This window comes from Helianthus annuus, chromosome 12 (genome assembly GCF_002127325.2).
Source record: "Helianthus annuus cultivar XRQ/B chromosome 12, HanXRQr2.0-SUNRISE, whole genome shotgun sequence".
Classification (NCBI taxonomy): Eukaryota; Viridiplantae; Streptophyta; class Magnoliopsida; order Asterales; family Asteraceae; genus Helianthus; species Helianthus annuus.
In genome coordinates, this window is record NC_035444.2 from 7,205,006 (window position 1) to 7,222,747 (window position 17,742).

The 17,742-nt window shown below is 35.3% G+C and overlaps 2 protein-coding genes across 2 annotated transcripts; one reads left to right on the forward strand and one right to left on the reverse strand.

Annotated features, from left to right (window-relative positions):
* Positions 1–873: 873 nt before the first annotated feature.
* Positions 874–3,191, forward strand: LOC110892361 (gibberellin 3-beta-dioxygenase 1). The gene is made up of 2 exons (XM_022139527.2): positions 874–1,625; positions 2,639–3,191. The coding sequence occupies exons 1-2, from the start codon at positions 1,150–1,152 to the stop codon at positions 3,189–3,191; spliced, it is 1,029 nt and encodes a 342-aa protein (XP_021995219.1). The 5' UTR covers positions 874–1,149.
* Positions 3,192–9,902: 6,711 nt separating this feature from the next.
* LOC110892360 lies at positions 9,903–17,327 on the reverse strand. The gene is made up of 4 exons (XM_022139526.1): positions 17,179–17,327; positions 13,272–13,426; positions 12,948–13,179; positions 9,903–10,509 (listed from the first exon to the last, which is right to left on the reverse strand). The coding sequence occupies exons 1-4, from the start codon at positions 17,325–17,327 to the stop codon at positions 9,903–9,905; spliced, it is 1,143 nt and encodes a 380-aa protein (XP_021995218.1).
* Positions 17,328–17,742: the final 415 nt, after the last annotated feature.

Below are 17,742 nucleotides of genomic sequence, written 5' to 3' on the forward strand. Positions count from 1 at the left end.
AAGAAAAGTCAAATTAAATATAAACTTAAAGATTAAATGTATGGTTGTGTTTTTAATGTTTTAAGAAAATTTAACCAATGTGAGTTATATAAGGAAAGTCAAATTAAATATAAACCTAAGGTTAAATGTATGGTGAGATACTGAATTTGAAATGACAAGAAAAACTAAACTAATAAATTAATTTAAATTCCTGATTTGATAAAGGTTAAATGTATGGTGAGATACTGAATTGAAGTGTCTAACACAAGAAAAACTCAACTAATAAATTAATTTAAATTCCTGATTTGAATAGGTTAAATGTATGTATGGTGAGATACTGAATTGAAATGTCTAACACAAGAAAAACTCAACTAATAATAAATTAATTTAAATTCCTGATTTGATAAAAGTTAAATGTATGGTGAGATACTGAATTGAAGTGTCTAACACAAGAAAAACTAAATTAATAAATTAATTTAAATTCCTGATTTGATATTTGTTTCGTATCTCATTTTTTAAATTCCGTTTGAATCAGTTTATACATTATATATGAGCTAACTATCCCAATTGTATAATTAATTAACTACCCCATTTTTTTAAATGCCAATGAAGTAAAAGTTTGATACCGCATATGGTCGCAGACGGTGATGGGTTGCCCAAGCTCATTATCACTAGTTTCAAAGAAAACCCGCCGTCCAAAGATCCACTAAGATAAAACTTAATTAGAATCGAATTCAAACTTGAGAACTCTGACCTCAAACCCAATCCTTCAATTCCTCTTCAATGCCAATTAAGCTATAACTTGATGGGAAGCTATCCCATTTGTGTAGTAGTTAAATGAGGGTTTTTTTTTTTTTTTTTTTTTTTTTTTTTTTTTTTTTTTAATGGCTAAACTTGCACGCCATGAGGATTGAACCCATGACCTCCTTCTATCCTACACCTTATCTAACTCACCAACACCATTGAGCTATTCCCAATGGATAAAATAATATTCATTACAACCAAAATTTGGGTAATTAATGTGCATGTGTAATTAATGTGCATAGGTGTATATAAGGGGACTTGTAAATTAACATGATCAATTGCACTACAACCATACAAAGGTTCCCTTTGAAATTCTAAAAATCCCCAATCACAAAAGTGAGCTCAAACATCTTGTGCGCTGTGATCATGACCACACTTTCAGAAAATGACCTTTTAACCGATGACCATATCACTCCTATCGACTTTGAATCGATAGACGGGTTTCCAGAATCACATTCATGGCCTCAGTTTGATGAATCTTTGAACAAGATTCAAACTCATGATCTTAAAGATTCATTGATTCCGGTTATTGATCTTGCTAGTCCTAACGCAAAGACTCTTATAAGTCAAGCGTGCGAAACATGGGGCGTGTTCCAAATTGTTAACCATAGGGTACCCTTTGAGTTGGTCAAAAAGGTTGAGTCTGAGTCACGAAGGCTTTTTGCTCTTACGACTCAGGAAAAGTGCAAGGTTTTGAGATCAGTCGATGGAGCCACGGGATATGGTTCGCCTAAGCTATCACCGTTCTTTGATAAGCGTATGTGGCATGAAGGGTTCACCATCATGGGTTCTTGTGTTGATGATGCCAAGGTTCTTTGGCCACATGAATACCAAAGATTTTGGTAAGTTTTAATTCTTGTAAAATTTCTCAAATACATGTAAATTATAATTACATTCTTAACAAAATAATATTTTCGGGCTTTAGCCAACGTTTTACATGCAAATTCATGCATGTGACGTATGGGTCATAAGACTTGCAATATAGTCAATCGGTGCCATAAATTACAAATACATTCATTAATTATCATGTTTTTTAATAGTTTAAAACTCTCTTGTAATATGCAATAAATAAATAATATATATATACTAGTTAAATACTGTAAATTTATAAATGTTATAGAAAACAACTATCACAAATCAAAGTTTATGATTGGAAAGTTTTTATCGTAAAACTTGTTTTCGAAAAATATACGCCGTTGCTAGTTTTATGATCTATTTCAAACGATTGTACGATTGTAAAAATGGGCCGTTAAGTTTTGTAAAATATAAATAAATTAGACTTAAATAGGTTGAAAGTTTTGTTAAAGAATGTAAAACATGCAAATCGGTCGTCTTTAATCATTTTTAAATATTGAAAAGGAATTAAACGAAAACTAAAATTAATAGAGTGTTGGATATAAAAATTAAACATATAAGTATTTAATTTGTTCATTTCTATAAATAAACTAATGACGTTGTTTTTGAATTTTGGATATAAATTGAAAAGGATTTAACAAAAATCGATTGTATTTGAATACATTCTTTTAACACTTTGAGTATAGTCAATAAATTTATATTCACATTTGATATATTAATCAGGTTTGTTAAAACACCAATATGGTCATTTATGTCGTATGTGATTTGTTTATTTTTATCATATGTTAACAAGTATATAATATCAGTCATTTATGTCGTATGTTTATTTATTTATTTATTTTTATCATGTGTTAACAAGCATATAATATCAACATTATCAAAACAATGATGTAATACAGAATATTGCATTACATATTATATTACCCTTGGTTTACTTGTATTTTTTTTACATATTTACTAATACTATGTTTTTGTGATTCCTTGATAAATATTATTGTAGTGACACAATGGATGCTTACCAAAACCAAATGAAACTACTTATCCACAACCTCTTGCTCATGATCCTTGAACCATTAGATGTCACACAAGAAGAAATGAATTGGGCTATTTCAGCTCATGACTCCCAAAGTGTACTTCAACTTAACTCGTACCCGTCTTGCCCAAACCCTAGCCAAGCGGTTGGTCTTGCATCACACACTGACTCACTTCTTTTAACCATCCTCAACCAATGTGGCGTTGATGGGTTAGAGATTTTTGTTGAAGGGTTAGGGTGGAGACGGGTGCCATCCGTTGAGGGTGCATTTGTGGTGAATGTAGGTGACCTATTGCATATATTCTCTAATGCAAAGTTTCCGGCTATAACTCATCGAGCTATGGTGAATCAATCAGAGCATCGTATATCGGTTGCTTACTTTCATGGACCTTCAGCTGAGTCCAGAGTGGCTCCTTCATCTAAGTTTCAGAAGCCTTATTTTAAATCTTTGCTTGTGAAAGAGTACTTAAGCTTAAAATATAAGCACTTTTTCGAGGCCCTGTCGTTGATTCGAGCATAAGTGCCTTGTTTCGCTTGTAGGATTTCAATATCTTTTTTTATGTTAAACCCGAAGTTAGTTTTGTAATAATTTGCTATGAAATGAAATAGAAAATGTTGCTAGAGAAATAATTGTTTTATTTTAAATTTAAATTTAGTTGATTATATTTAAAACATGAAGAACTTGAGTGTCCCTCGTTAATTAATTTATATATTTTTTAATGTGTGAACAATTTGTTTGTACTTGTATGTGCAAGTATAATAAACGCGGAGAAGAGCATAAAAAGGCATGACCGTATTTTTTTCTAAATATACTAGGTTATGGTCCCGTGTTGTTACACGGATTGATTAATAAAAACGATATAAATTATTATTTGTAATACTTATTATTTTTAATCTACTCTTGATTGTTACATGAAAAATTCATAAGTTGTCATTAATAACATTGAATTTCATGGGACAAACCTGTAGTAACATTGAATTTCATAAGATAAACCTCCTAAAATTATAAAATAAAAAACAAAGTCATCAAAATTCACACCAACAAAACTTGGGAAACATTGAATTAAAAAAAGAAATATTGGATTTTAATAATCTAACTATTCGTCGTTGGCCGCTAACAGTTACAGTTTCAAAAATAACCACCGGTTGTCCCAACTATTAACATATTGGCTTCCGATGGACGCTGACTAACAGAACTCTCTCTTACCACTTAAAAAATATAAAATAATGTGAAAAGTGAGCCCGTTTGACGTTAAGCTTATTTTACTAATAATTAGCGTCAAATATTTAATGTTTTTTATACTTACAACTTTTATATTATTATTAAATATAAACATCAAATTAAATTCAAAATTATGAATATCAAATGATTTAGAATAGTTTTATTAATATTTTTACTAAATTAGCTTTAATATAAGTCAATTCCAACTAATTTTTGATTTTTTGTTATTTAATGTATTTGTTTTAATTCTATGATAATAAATTACATTGCCCTTAATTTATTTTCTTATATATATTTTATTTATAATACATCAAATCATTTAATTAAGATTTCAATAATTTTTATTTCTGAAAACCAATTTTTTTAGGAATTTGATTTTTCATACACCTTGTCAATATATATTAATTATTAGTCAATTAATAAACATCATAGGCAACGGTTGTTAGAAGTGCTGAAACTTATGAGAAACTTGAACTTGCAATTTTATGTTCTTGTGACTGCTAAATTTATGAGAAATTTGATGATGTAGTTTCTCTAATTGATGTATCAAATGCTTTCATGTGTATAAATTATGTAAACATCACACATTTTGATCATACACGACACAAAATTTATTTAGAAATTTAAAAAGTGTCTCAAAAATATCGTTTCATAACTAACTATTTGATTTTTTTTATTCAACCTATTTGAATCACGGGGTTATAACCTTATATATAATAACTATGTTATAACCCCGTGTATTACACGGGTTGAGTAAATAAATTTATATACTAAATAATAAAATATTATTTCTTTAAAAATTTCCTTTATTGCACGGGTTGAATAAATATAATTTTATATATTAAATAATAAAAAGTTAGATATATAAGAACCATATTGTACGGGTTGAATTAATGTAATTTTATATACCAAATAAAAAAAATTATATCTTTAAAACCACATGTATTACACGGGTTGAATAATTGTAATATTGTTTACCAAATAATAAAATAATACATCTTTAAAAAACCTCATTTATTACATGAGTTAAATAAATGTAATTTTATATACAAAATAATAAAAAAGTTAGTAAATGTAATTTTGTATAGTGAAAATAAAAATATTTAATATATTAATGAGTAAACTTCCGTTTTGCTCCCTGTGGTTTGGTCACTTTAACGGTTTTGCCCCAAACCTTTAAAAATAGCCATTTTACTCCCTGATGTTTCGGTTTTGTTGCTAGTTTGCTCCCTGCGGGGAGCAAAATGGAAAAACAAACAGTTTGGATGGAGTTAGAGGCGGGGAGCAAAGTGACAACAAAATCGAAACATCAGGGAGTAAAATGGCTATTTTTAAAGGTTTGGGGCAAAACCGTTAAAGTGACCAAACCACAGGGAGCAAAACGGAAGTTTACTCTATATTAATACAAAGTTTGGTTTTCGTGATAAATAATTTATTTTATTTAAAATGTTTTAAATTAAAAATTTACAATTTCGGATAATATTTTATTAGAAAAATAGAAGAATGGTATTCGAAATTTAAAGTAGGATAAAATTTAATATTAGCTCATTATTCATTTATTTATTTAATTAATATAAGATAAGTTTGGAAGTGAGCCGAGAAAAATAATAAATTAAATACCTACAATGAACGACATGTGTCACACATTAATGTTTTATTATATAGTATAGTATAGATAAAAATTTAGATTGATATAAATAGATTATTTAGTTGTAGCAAAATTTGTTAACGATGTCTCAATAAACTTAACCTATTATTAAAAATTTTGTAAATGTATAAATGATAAATAATATTAGTTACAGTAAATTACGATTTTGGCCCCTGTGTTTATATCACTTTTACCCTTTTAGCCCAAAAAAGAATCTTTTAACATCTGAGCCCCCAACATCTTTTTTTCTAACCCCATAACACTAACCTTATCCATTAAATGTTAGGGGCCAAAAGGGTTAAAAAAAATACGTTAGGGGCCAAAAAAATTAGAAAAAAAAGACTGTGGCTCAGATGTTAAAAATTCTTTTTGGGCTAAAAGAGTAAAAGTGATATAACCACAGGGGCCAAAATCGTAGTTTACTCTATTAGTTAAATAATAATATTATAAATGAGAAGAAGATTAAACTAAATAATAATTATCCATAAGAAATTATACTAAATAATATTTAGTAGGAGAATTATCTATAATTAATTAAAAAAAATTAAACTAAAATAATACTTATCTGTAAAACATGGCCTAATATGATGACAAGTGTCCTCAACATGATTTCTTTTATTATATAGTATAGATATAGATTAACTACAACCGTATTTTTAATATTTTAAGAAAATTTAACGAATGTGAGTTACATAAGGAAAGTCAAATTGAATATAAACTTGAAGATTAAATGAATGGTGGTGTTTTTAATGTTATAAGAAAATTTAACCAATGTGAGTTATATAAGGAAAGTCAAATCTATACATATAATAAAGTAAACCAATACGGGACACGTGTCATTCATTGGAACTATCTATTTTGTTGTTTTCCCGCCTCTTTTCCCTCCTTAATTATCTCCTACTTAATTATAAATACATATTTTTATATAATTAAATATATCCATTATCTCCTCCTTAATTATCTCCTACTTAATTATAAATACATATTTTTATAATTAAAAATATTCATTATATAGATATTAATAAATGATAAGACTAAAATTCAAAGATATATAAAAATAATCTATTCACTTCACATAAAATTATCTTTAAATTATATAAAGAGTTAACTACATACTTTGTGCAAACCACAGGGACTAACTATATAATTAACTCTTATATAAATAAAATATTATTACATGTGATTTTCAGTATTTAGGTACTAATAGTTTAAAATCACCTTCTAGGGTATTAACTTTTCATTTTGTAACATTTGGACTAACTGTGTAATTTTTTTTAACCCTCTCAACCTCACTTATTTACATGACATATATTATTCCTACATACTTTTGTATGTTCTTTTAGCTAAGAAACATCTGAATAATCTATCTATATAATTAATACAAATGGATCGTTTTGTCAATCAATATATTGATTAATATAACGGGTTATTTATTAATAATAATTTCAATGATTATTGCTCTATAATTATTTTATTTCTTTTTTTTTGCTTGTCTCTTAGATATTTAATATTTTTTTTCTTATATCTGTCTGTAAAATTCTTAATGGTTCCATTAAGAGGTAGCCTCTTAATGACCATTCAGAGGCTACCAAACAGCCCCTAAGTAATAAAAAAGTTACATCTTTAAAAACCCGTACATTGCAAGATTGAATAACCACGTGTATTACATGACTTAAAATACGAATAATGTAATCAACTTTTTTTTTGAAAGGCAAATAATGTATTACATGACTTAAATACGAATAATGTAATCAACTAACACACACAATTATCAATATATGTTTTTAGAAAAAAAAAATGAACTTTGATGTAACATTTTACTTTGTTTTTTATTTATTATTAAGTTAAATTAGATGCTTGTGTAATGAGAATGTAGAAGAATGTGACATGTGATTACTTATCATTCAGAGGTTACCTCTTAACCATTCAGACTTGAGAGTACATCTTATTCATTCAGAGGTTTTAAACCATTAAGAGGTAGCATCTGAATTGTCATTAAGAGGCTACCAAACAGCCCCTTAGTATATAAAATTATATTTATTCAGCCCGTGTAATACACGGGGTTCTAACCTAGTTAAATATAAATCTAAAGGTTAAATGTATGGTGAGATATTGAATTGAAGTCTCCAACACAAGAAAAACTAAACTAATAAATTAATTTAAATTCCTAATTTGATAAAGGTTAAATGTATGATGAGATACTGAAATAAACACAAGAAAAACTAAACTAATAAATTACTTTAAATTACGGAATAATGGATTTTAATAATTCTAACTATTAATTGGCCAAAACGGTCTCAACATCAAAAATAAACAGTGTTGGTCCCATATTTTTACATATTGTAAATCAAATGATCTTAGTAACAGAATCTTAATTTCTCTTTGTCCTCTTTTCCTTTTCTGTCAGTAAAGGTTCATTGGTTTACAATATGTAAAATACGTGTTCATGATTTGTAGTAAAATACACATATTTGTCTCGCGTAAAGTGTATAACTTTTGTATAGTTTTTATTTGTTTTTTTTTTTAGTTTTTAGTGTTGTATTATATTATTTTGTGTTTTGCCAGATCCTGATGTAAATAGAGAGAAAACGAGTAATAAGGAAATAACCACCCAGTTGAGCAGAGTAGAACGCTAGTGACTGAATTAAAATTGCCGCTATTTTTTTTTGATTGGACCGATGCCATAGAAAGCTGCTTCCATGTTATTTATTATTGTTGGGCGGGTATCCATGTAATACAATAGGATGTTAAAGATTAGTGGGCTGTATGACAATAATGTTGGACGGTGGAGAAGGAAAAAAAAAAAAGATACACAGAACACATGCCACGAAGAAGGCTGCTATGTATATTATTAATATTATTTTAAGTGGGAGATCGAACAGAGGGGCTGCATATATTTATTGTTGGTGGACGAATTAAAAGAAAAAAAAGCTCCCACATTGTTGTTTTTGGGGGCGACAACTTGGGGGAGGATAATATATATTTTTGGAGAGGCGGCCAAGTGTGAAAAAAAAAAAAAAGAAAACAAAATATAATTGGTATTATATTGTTGGTGGACGAATTAAAAGAAAAAAAAAGCTACCAGTTTTTGGGGGCGACAACTTGGGGGAGAATGATATATGTTTTTGGAGAGGCGGCCAAGTGTGAAAAAAAAGAAAACAAAACATAATTGGTATTACATATTGTTGAAGAGCTGGGTAAAGGCAAAAGTCTTTAAACATTTTGGAACGAGGGGTCTTGGGTTCAAGTCCCATAGACCGTAGGGAATAAAAAATTTGCCGTACAAAAAAAAAAGAATATTGTTGAAGAGCTACTATACAGATTGGAAGATACGAATAATTATTGGCTGAGAATAAAAAGACGAACATAACAAAAAAAGTAGAAAATCAAGAAGAAGAAAAAGAATTGGTTTGAGATTCAAAGTCTTGATTTAAGATTTGGGTTTGGTTTGCAATTTATTATTTTTTTGGTTTTGTTAGACTTTGTGTTTTACAAACTATTAAACATGATTTGCTTATCGTATGAGACTTGTTTCTTTTTAGTGGTTATGTTTCTTTGCCAGTTCTTTTATACTGCCTAGGTTATGATGAACACCATGTTTGACTAATTATTTTTTATTCGGTTTTGGATATTATTTGTGGATTTAATAATTAAAGTAAAGACTTAGTTTTTATGGTTTGATGTGTATGCATACTTAATCTAGTTCATTGAATGTAATTCACTTCATATGTTCCTTGTTGAATGTCTTTCAGTTATAGGTTCATGTTAGATCAACTACTTTGTGTTTTTGATTAGTTTATGGTTGACTAGCCAAGATACCATAGGAGTGATTTTCATAATTTGAATAGGGTTAAGTGTTTTACCAATCTCGATAGCTGTGAGGTGAGAGATTGTCGGTTTGTCTTTAGTGTTAGATTGCTAGGGTTAGATACTTTGTGAGAAGATCCCCCTAGTTTCCCTTTCACTATTTGCCTAACGAGTTTGATCAGGAATCCATAGTTACCCTTGACTTTTGTGCTGTGAGGTAGATTGTTGAATAAAGGTACTTTATTATTACAGTTAGAGATACCGTAAGGCTGGAGGGTGTGGTATAAAGCCCTTAGGGGCTTTATTGCGCCACGTCAGATCCACCTAGGCGCCACGTCATATGGAGGGCTTTAAAGCCACTCTCTTTAACTTGCACGCAATGGTTTAAAGCCCCCATCATCATTACCTAATTATTTTTTATTTAAATTTAAACATTATTTAGTTTTGATATATTAATTTAAAACTCATAATTTAAATAAAAAATACAATGCCATAATTTAAATAAAAAATACAATGTCATAATTCAAATAAAAAAATACAATGTCACTAAAAAATCACTTGTCGTCTCCGTCATCTCCTTCTTGTTCACTATAAAACCATAAGTGCTCGGTCAGATCAACTCGAAGGTTATGGTGCGTGTCATTGTTACGTATCCTCGCTCGGATAACTTCTTTTTGAGCGTATGTGAGTAATGGGTTCGTCGGCTGGTTACCTTCATCATAACTTTCTCCACATAACGCTCTGCCCGAGTCCTCCAATATCATGTTATACAAGATGATGCACATATACATGATGTTTCTCATTTTACTCTTTTCAAGTATCATCGACGGTTGGGCAATCATAGACCATCTCTTTTTTAATACACCGAAAGCCCGCTCGACATCTTTTCTTGCCGACTCTTGTTTCTTTTTGTAATACATTCTTTTCTCGTCATCTGGACACGAAAGAGTTTTCACAAAGGTCGCCCACTCCGGATAAATACTGTCTGTGAGATAGTACCCATACTTATACTCCACGTCGTTTGCATAAAATGAAGTATCTGGTGCGACACCATCTATGACATCGTCGAAAAGAATCGAAGATTGTAAATGTGACAACTCGTATTTTAGAAGCCCTTCTCTTGTACTGATTTCCTTTTCGTATCTCGTATTTTGATGTAACCTGTGTTATGCTAGTTGGATGATTGTTACGTTGAGTCAAATTGTATGGTGTGGGCTTACTTATGTTTATATGCTGTGAGTATGTTTGTATTGTGAAATCTTGGTCGCACAAATCGAACCGGGCCACACACTCTTATTACCTTGTTAACTTGTTCGCGGCCCAAACCCATATCAATGGTATACCGATATGGGCCCAAAGGAAACCCACAAGCTGGGCTCGGCTCATTCCTTAGGCGTATACACACACATAGCCTTGTGTGTTCCCTCATAATACAACAAAACAGAAAACAAGCAAACCCTAGCTCTCTCTTTCCTTCCTCCTTCCCATCTCGACGACAGCACCTTTCCACAGCCTTGGGGCTTCCTCATTCCAGGCGATCCTTCCTTCACCATCAAGTTCGGTTAGTGTTTCACCATAGTTTAACTATTATTGATTGGTGCATGATGTGTGTATTTGATTGTGTTACACATGGTGTATGCTTGATTTTGTGTTTTGCATGATTTAATGATGATTAGGGTTCTGTTAGGATCATAGTTTCATACGATTGTTATCATGTGGTTGTTGGTTAATAACTAGGGTTTGCGATAACGGGATTGTGAATGGTATTGTTAGATTTAATTTAAAAGTGTGGATGTTGGTCGAGGATGTGGGTCTGCTAGTAATCGAATCTGAATGTTATCCATGAAGGTGTGATTTAATGATGATGAATATATGACGATATGAATGTCCTATTTGGTCCGAATTGGAAGACTGATCATATGTTAACTGTTGTTAATGATGGATTGCATATGGTGATAGATTGATTGAAATAATTATCCTGGTTAAGCCGATTTGAATGATAAACATGGGTAAATTGATTCGGTTGAATGATTCAAAGTAACGACCTAGGGTTCATGCGAAATAATTGGTAACTCTGTGATTAATTGAATTGTTCGTGTAATGTGTAACTGATCCCATGATTTACGGCCAAGTAACACCGATCGCACACCCTCGGTCCAGTCGCACAATACATTTGGGCCACACTCTGAAATGGGCCAGATATGGTAAGGATCGCACAGTCCAATTTAAGTCGCACACTCCTTTTATAGTCGCACACTTGTAATAAACCATATGGGCTTGTGAACACTGGGCCTTGTACTTCCTTAGATCGCACCAACCTGGTCGCACACTTGAGTGGGCCAGGGACTTACATGGGCCACACAACTGTAGTAACTCGCACACCAGGAGATCAGTCGCACACTCATGACATAATCGCACACTCACATCTAATCGCACAGCCCATATGGTTTTATGTTTGGTTGGGTCGAGTACACATATGGATCGCACACTTACCGGGTCACACATATAGTTTGGGCCACGCGCTACGGGCTCGGGTTGGGAAAGATAGCAGGCCACACACTCTTAAATGAATTGCACACCCTCACAAGGCCTCGGTTACTAGTATGCACACTTGAATGTTTGGTGTTTTGGGCTGTTAACCTGTTATGCATATGTGGATTTGGTTGTTAACTTATACATGACCCGAATTTCTTGATATGCGATGATGTGTACTACCTGTTATCTCTTAAACTTGTGAAAAGCTTGGGTGAAATCTTAACTGATTGTGATAATCATGATAGGATGTAGTTGAACTACTGTATAACAAGTAACTAGTCTTACCGAGCAAATCTAAGGTGAGTTCACTGCTCTTTTTCAAGCATGCGTCCCAGGGAGGGACAACTGGTAAATATTCCGGGGAGGAATATTGGGTAATGGGTTTGACTGGAATGTTAAACCGGAATGTTGGATAATACACTCACTCCTATCACCTTAAGTCCCATCTTCTACCGAAATGGTTGCCGGGGAGGCATCGGTGTTATTAGTTGATAGCGCTATTAGGTTTGGCACCCTCACACCGTACCGAGGAGGACGGGCGTGAACTAATGACCTTAAATCATGACCAATGCTTTGATAGGGGCATTGGGGATGGGCAAACAAACTGAAGCCATCTTGTACGGTATCGAATTATTATCAACATTGTTTTTGGAATTGCTTTTGAACTGAACTAAACTTTTGGCAGCAAAACATGTAACACGATTTTCGGTAAACAAAACTGTGAACTCGCCAGCGTTATGCTGATACACTTTTCTGCATGCTTGCAGGCCTATAGGTGCATATCCTTGGAACTTGCTGTCTGGGATGCTGGAGTGGTCATGGGTCGAGATACATGGAATCACGAGACAAGTCTAATGGTTTTCCTACGCTTGGTTTATGAAATATGTAACTAATAATTTATGCTTCCGCTGAACACGTTGAGTTATAATTACTGATTTGTAATACTTGATCCTGGTATGTCACACGCCTCGCGGGGGTTTCCGCTTGGGGTATTTTGGGGGTGTGACGGTAAAACTGCGATGTCATTGTTCACACAAGCCATGCCAAAGTACACATGCCAAAACCAAAAATCTTGAGACGCGACCACTTGTAATATTAGGGTAGGACCATCGTGGTCACCACGATGGTATTTCCCTTTCCAAGCGGTTGGAGATGTCGCCCACTCCCAGTGCGTGCAAGCAAGACTACCCAACATCCCAGGAAACCCGTGTATCCGCTGATGGGCCTCATATAAAAGTGGAACGTCAGTAGCGGTTGGCATCCTCAAATATCGCCTCCCGTAAAGAAAGTTAATACCTAATATAATAGTGTTAATAAACTATAAATAATAAAAAAAATAATAATAATAAGAATAATAATAATAATAGCAATACTAATAATAAAAATACCTTCACAGAAATTTTCAAGAAAATCATGACAACTTCTCGCCGACATCCTTAAATATTCATCCCACGCATCACTCGTTGTGCCGTACGCAAGTTGCCGAATTACGGCAGTACAATTTTGTATTCCAGATAAACCAATTTTGCGACTAGCACTTTCTCTTTATGTGAAAAAAAAAAAGAAAATTCAGCCGCAAGATCATTAGAAATTCTTAAGAAAAGACGAAGGCTCATATAAAACCAACGCCTAAACTGTGCATCATCGTACAACGGATTTTCACAAAAATAATCGTGCATTAAACGTTCATGAGCACCTAACTAATCTCGTTCAAGAGGCGCTTGTCTGGTACGCGTTGTAGACGATTGGGCTTCTTCTCGCAAATAATTAATCGCCTCCTGCGTCACTGTGATAAGCATATCGTCGATAACACCGTCAGATGAAGAGCTGGACGAATCGGATGAAGAGTGAGATGACATTTTTAAAAATGATTGGAGAGAATTTATGTATTTTTTTTTTGTAATTGATGTGTGTTTTAGTTTGTGATTGGTGTGTGTTTAGGTTTGTATATATATTAGAATTTAAAAACTTTTTTTTTTATAAAATAACCGTTGCCAATGGTCTTCTTGATCAAATGCCTCAAAACACACAAAATTTTGCCCGTTAGTGGGCTGGCGAGAGGGGGGTAGCGCCCCTTCTGTGACAACCCTAAAAATTTCAGGTATCCGTACGACTTAATTAATATTTAATTACTGCTTAATTACTGTGCTTGCTTACAGTTGTGGATAAACTGCTACTTGAATACTGATACATACACATACTTGCATCATACTTTACTAACTGTCACTCCATTATTTACATATAGAACTTTAGTGACAAACTTGATGCACAAAAGCACAGTAGCACAATGAACGGATAACCCAGTAAACGTGCTGACATAGCCAGCATCAGGCAGACACTGCCTCTAAGGCCTGTATGAGCCGGGAATAGTTTACTACACTAGTAGAGAGTGTAGGGAAATGAGGGTTGTAGAACTGCGTCACTAGGTATAAGTTATAGTGATCGGGTGTGCCAAAAACATGTTTAAAACACAAAATTCTGCACTTTAATATAAAATTCAGCATTTTAGCTAACTAGCAAAGTGCAAAAACATGGGAAAATAATACTAGACACTTTCCAAAGTGTCGGGAATTCTTTGTGTCACTAAAAATAATATTAACGACACTTTAAATGCTTATTTAGCACTTTAACGGATTAATATCCAACCGAACAACCGGACGTTACCCGGAACATAAAAATATTGTCATTGACACTGTTTATCTTTTTCTGAACTAGTTAGGGTCCCCGAATACCCTAACACCCTGATGAAACAATGGTTAACCGGGCAGGGTTAACTCACTGGTCTCGTCAAGAAGGGTTAATCCCTTCCTCTCGAGGATCGCTGGCTGGATCACCGGTGGGTTGATCTCCTGCACAAGGAAACAAACCGTGACTCGTAACAAGGAGGATGGGGTGGGGGGTGCTCCTTGTTACCACTCTCCGGCGTGAGAATCAGTAATTTGCTTGGGAAGCAAAGTAAGATCGTAGTAGTAGTGAGAGAGTTGTCAAGAGATACCTCAAACCTGGTTTGGGGTTGGTATTTATAGCCGAGGAGTGAAGGAGGAGGTGGATGGATAGACTGACGGCATGCTGCACCTTTGCAGGCGTGTCAGACATGTCGGCCGGGGAGACGACGCCACGTCAGTCTGTCGCTTACGTAGACCTGACAGGTGACTGCCATTGGTTCCACTTGTACTGTGGTGTCAGTCCCACTTGTTGAGCGTATAGGATGCGGTGCGGGCCGCATCGCTGCCTGCGGTAACATCTGATGTTATCGCGTCTCTTGCTTGTGATCAAGAAATACGCGAGATGCGGTGCTGGCCGCATCGTCGCCTGTGGTGACTGTTGCTGTTATCCAGCTTCCTTGTATTGATAGAAGTGTTCACTGGACGCGGTGCGAGGCCGCATCGCTGTGAATACTTCCGTTTTCATACATCAGATGTGATGCCATGTCGCATCACTCTACCGTTCTCATGTTCCAGGTAAGTCCTCCTTTATCACTAGATAGATTGGATTCAACCCTTGTGTCGACGCGTTCTCGCATGGGCACAAGTAGGTTGTTGGCTGGTGGGGGTTTTGATAAGGGTAATGGTCACTCGCGGTCGATGCTGACGCGAGATCTGGGACCATACCCCTTCAAGTCCCCCCAGTCTAGTGTTGCTGCCACATGTAAGTTGTATGTGGGAGGAGTACTGGACTATGGTGTTTAGAAGGTAGTTTGGAGTCTGGAGAAGATCCTAGACCATGTGGATGGTCTTCTCTGTTTGTAAATCAAGCTGGAGGTCTGGAAAGGTCATTTGACGCCTCTTCCGTACCGGTGAAAAATGTTTCGTCTGATGCGAAATTCTCAGCCTTTGGCTGGTTGCCACCTGTTGGTGTGCCGAACCAACTGTGGGAATTAGTTGGAGGAAGTGTACAAACTTCAAACCAATCTCTGAGATGGTGGTTGAAGGTGTGCACAAACTTCGAACCAACCTTTGAAGTGGTGAATGAAGAAGAGAGCATGTTGCTCCCATGATTGGATATCTAATGATGATTCCTTTCGTGGGGTGTTCATGTTCTTCCCATTAGCTCTCAAGTAACCGCACGTCCTTTGTGGTTACCTCGTTGCTTGACATTGTTGGCCACGGTTGTGGGAACAACGTTGGGTATTTGCGTCATTGTTGGCCATGTTTGGTCGAACAATGTGATTCTGGATAACGGTCAAATAAACATGATCATAGGCATGGTAATGCCTACCATTGTTTATTCTATCCAACTTACAAGTAGGGTAACAAAGTCATAAGCAGGCTTGTTACCGTTTGTTCGATCGCTTGTTGTTCGACAAGGGCTCGTATGATCATTGGGGATCTTGTCCGCATCTCTTCCTTAGGCACCTTCCTTCACGCTCCAATACCGAGGAGTTTTTCCTTGAAGTGGTTTCGTTCCTCGATGTGGAGTTAGTTGTGGCTCTTCCGTAACAACCATTTGCGGAAGCTATGGTTATGTCCGCAGCGACTCATGAGTGTCTGCGTTTTTGCATTCCCATATTCGCTCGAAACGGGTGTGTTGCTCGGATGTGGCTCTTGAAGGTTCAGGAGTCAGGGTTGCTGATGTGCGCGCGCGTACATTCCCTTCCTTCTTCTTGTTAAAGAAGGGGTGCATGCACCCTGTGTGGTTGTGAACCGGACAGGAGGCATTTGAAGCTTGAAGAGAATGAAGGCAATGCGGTTTACCTGTTTCTGAGATGCGGTTCAGTCCAAAGAACAACGCTGGTTCTGAGTATCTGACACACCTGAACGGGCTCGTGTGTGTCATTTCCGCATATTCCACGTGTGCTCGTGGGTAGTGCGGACAGGTATTATACCCCCTTATAGTGTGGAGATATATATTTTTGCCTATTTTTAGGGGTATGTAAAAAAAACGACATGCGGTATGGGTTATGGTGCGGCACCAGAGAAACCGCATGCCGCTTGTAATTGGATAAGGTAGTCGCTTTTTGTTGCATACGTGGCTGAGCGCACGTGTGAGTTGGTGGAAGTTGGTGAGATTTTCTGGCATGTGCTGAAATGAAAGGACATTTGCACTGCCCAAGGCATTAAATGCACTGTAGCAAGGAGTGTAAACGTCTCTTATGTCAGGCGCGTGGGCGGCCACGCGCGCGTGATAACCGTCAGCGGAAACGGCGCTTGACACGTGGTGTCGCGCAATTCGTTCTTTTTGAACGTGATGATTCGTTTTCTCCCTCCTCATTAATTGCGATGGGTATATAAGGGGAAACCGTTCGTGGTTTCCCCGCACTTGTTCGAACTTTCAAAAATTTGCCGGTGAGAGAACATTTCTTTGTCTTCTCCGACGATAGTTCTTGAACTTCCGGTGAGGTTGAGTTTAGTTTTTCCACTCACTTTCTTTCGTTTCTTCGACATTTTTGATGGCTGAACCATCAAGTCCACATAATGTGGAAGGTGAAAACCCGGAGCCTTCATCGCTGGTGGTGGCAGAGGAAGAAGGGGGGGAACCGCCGGTGGTGGTTTACCGGTGCTAAAATGGACCAAGAAGTCCTTTGATCGTCTGATTCTTGACGTCCAAATGCCCCCAGAATATGGGGCCTTGTATCCATCGGAGGGTGACACCGGTGCCGATGCTCCGGCCGGTTATGTTACCATGTGGGCAGACTTTTTTGGTGACTGTAATCTCCGGTTACCTTTGACTGTTTTTGTTGTTGAGGTTTTGGAGTGGTACAAGATCCACATTTCTCAACTGAGTCCGTTGGGTATGATCCGGATTCGAAATTTTGAGTCAACCTTTCGTGCTCTTGGCATAGAGCCTTCTGTTGGAGATTTCCGACGGTTTTACCAAATGACGGTATCCTTGGGGTTCTTTTCTTTCCGTCAACGAGAT

Coding starts and splice junctions, on each gene's coding strand:
- LOC110892360 (XM_022139526.1), bottom strand. CDS start 17,327: ATGAAGGCTCCGGGTTTTCACCTTCCACATTATGTGGACTTGATGGTT. Junction 13,180..13,271: donor TCTTGAAAATTTCTGTGAAG/GTATTTTTATTA, acceptor CTATTATATTAG/GTATTAACTTTCTTTACGGG. Junction 10,510..12,947: donor GTCGCGTCTCAAGATTTTTG/GTTTTGGCATGT, acceptor AGCATAACACAG/GTTACATCAAAATACGAGAT.
- LOC110892361 (XM_022139527.2), top strand. CDS start 1,150: ATGACCACACTTTCAGAAAATGACCTTTTAACCGATGACCATATCACT. Junction 1,626..2,638: donor CATGAATACCAAAGATTTTG/GTAAGTTTTAAT, acceptor ATATTATTGTAG/TGACACAATGGATGCTTACC.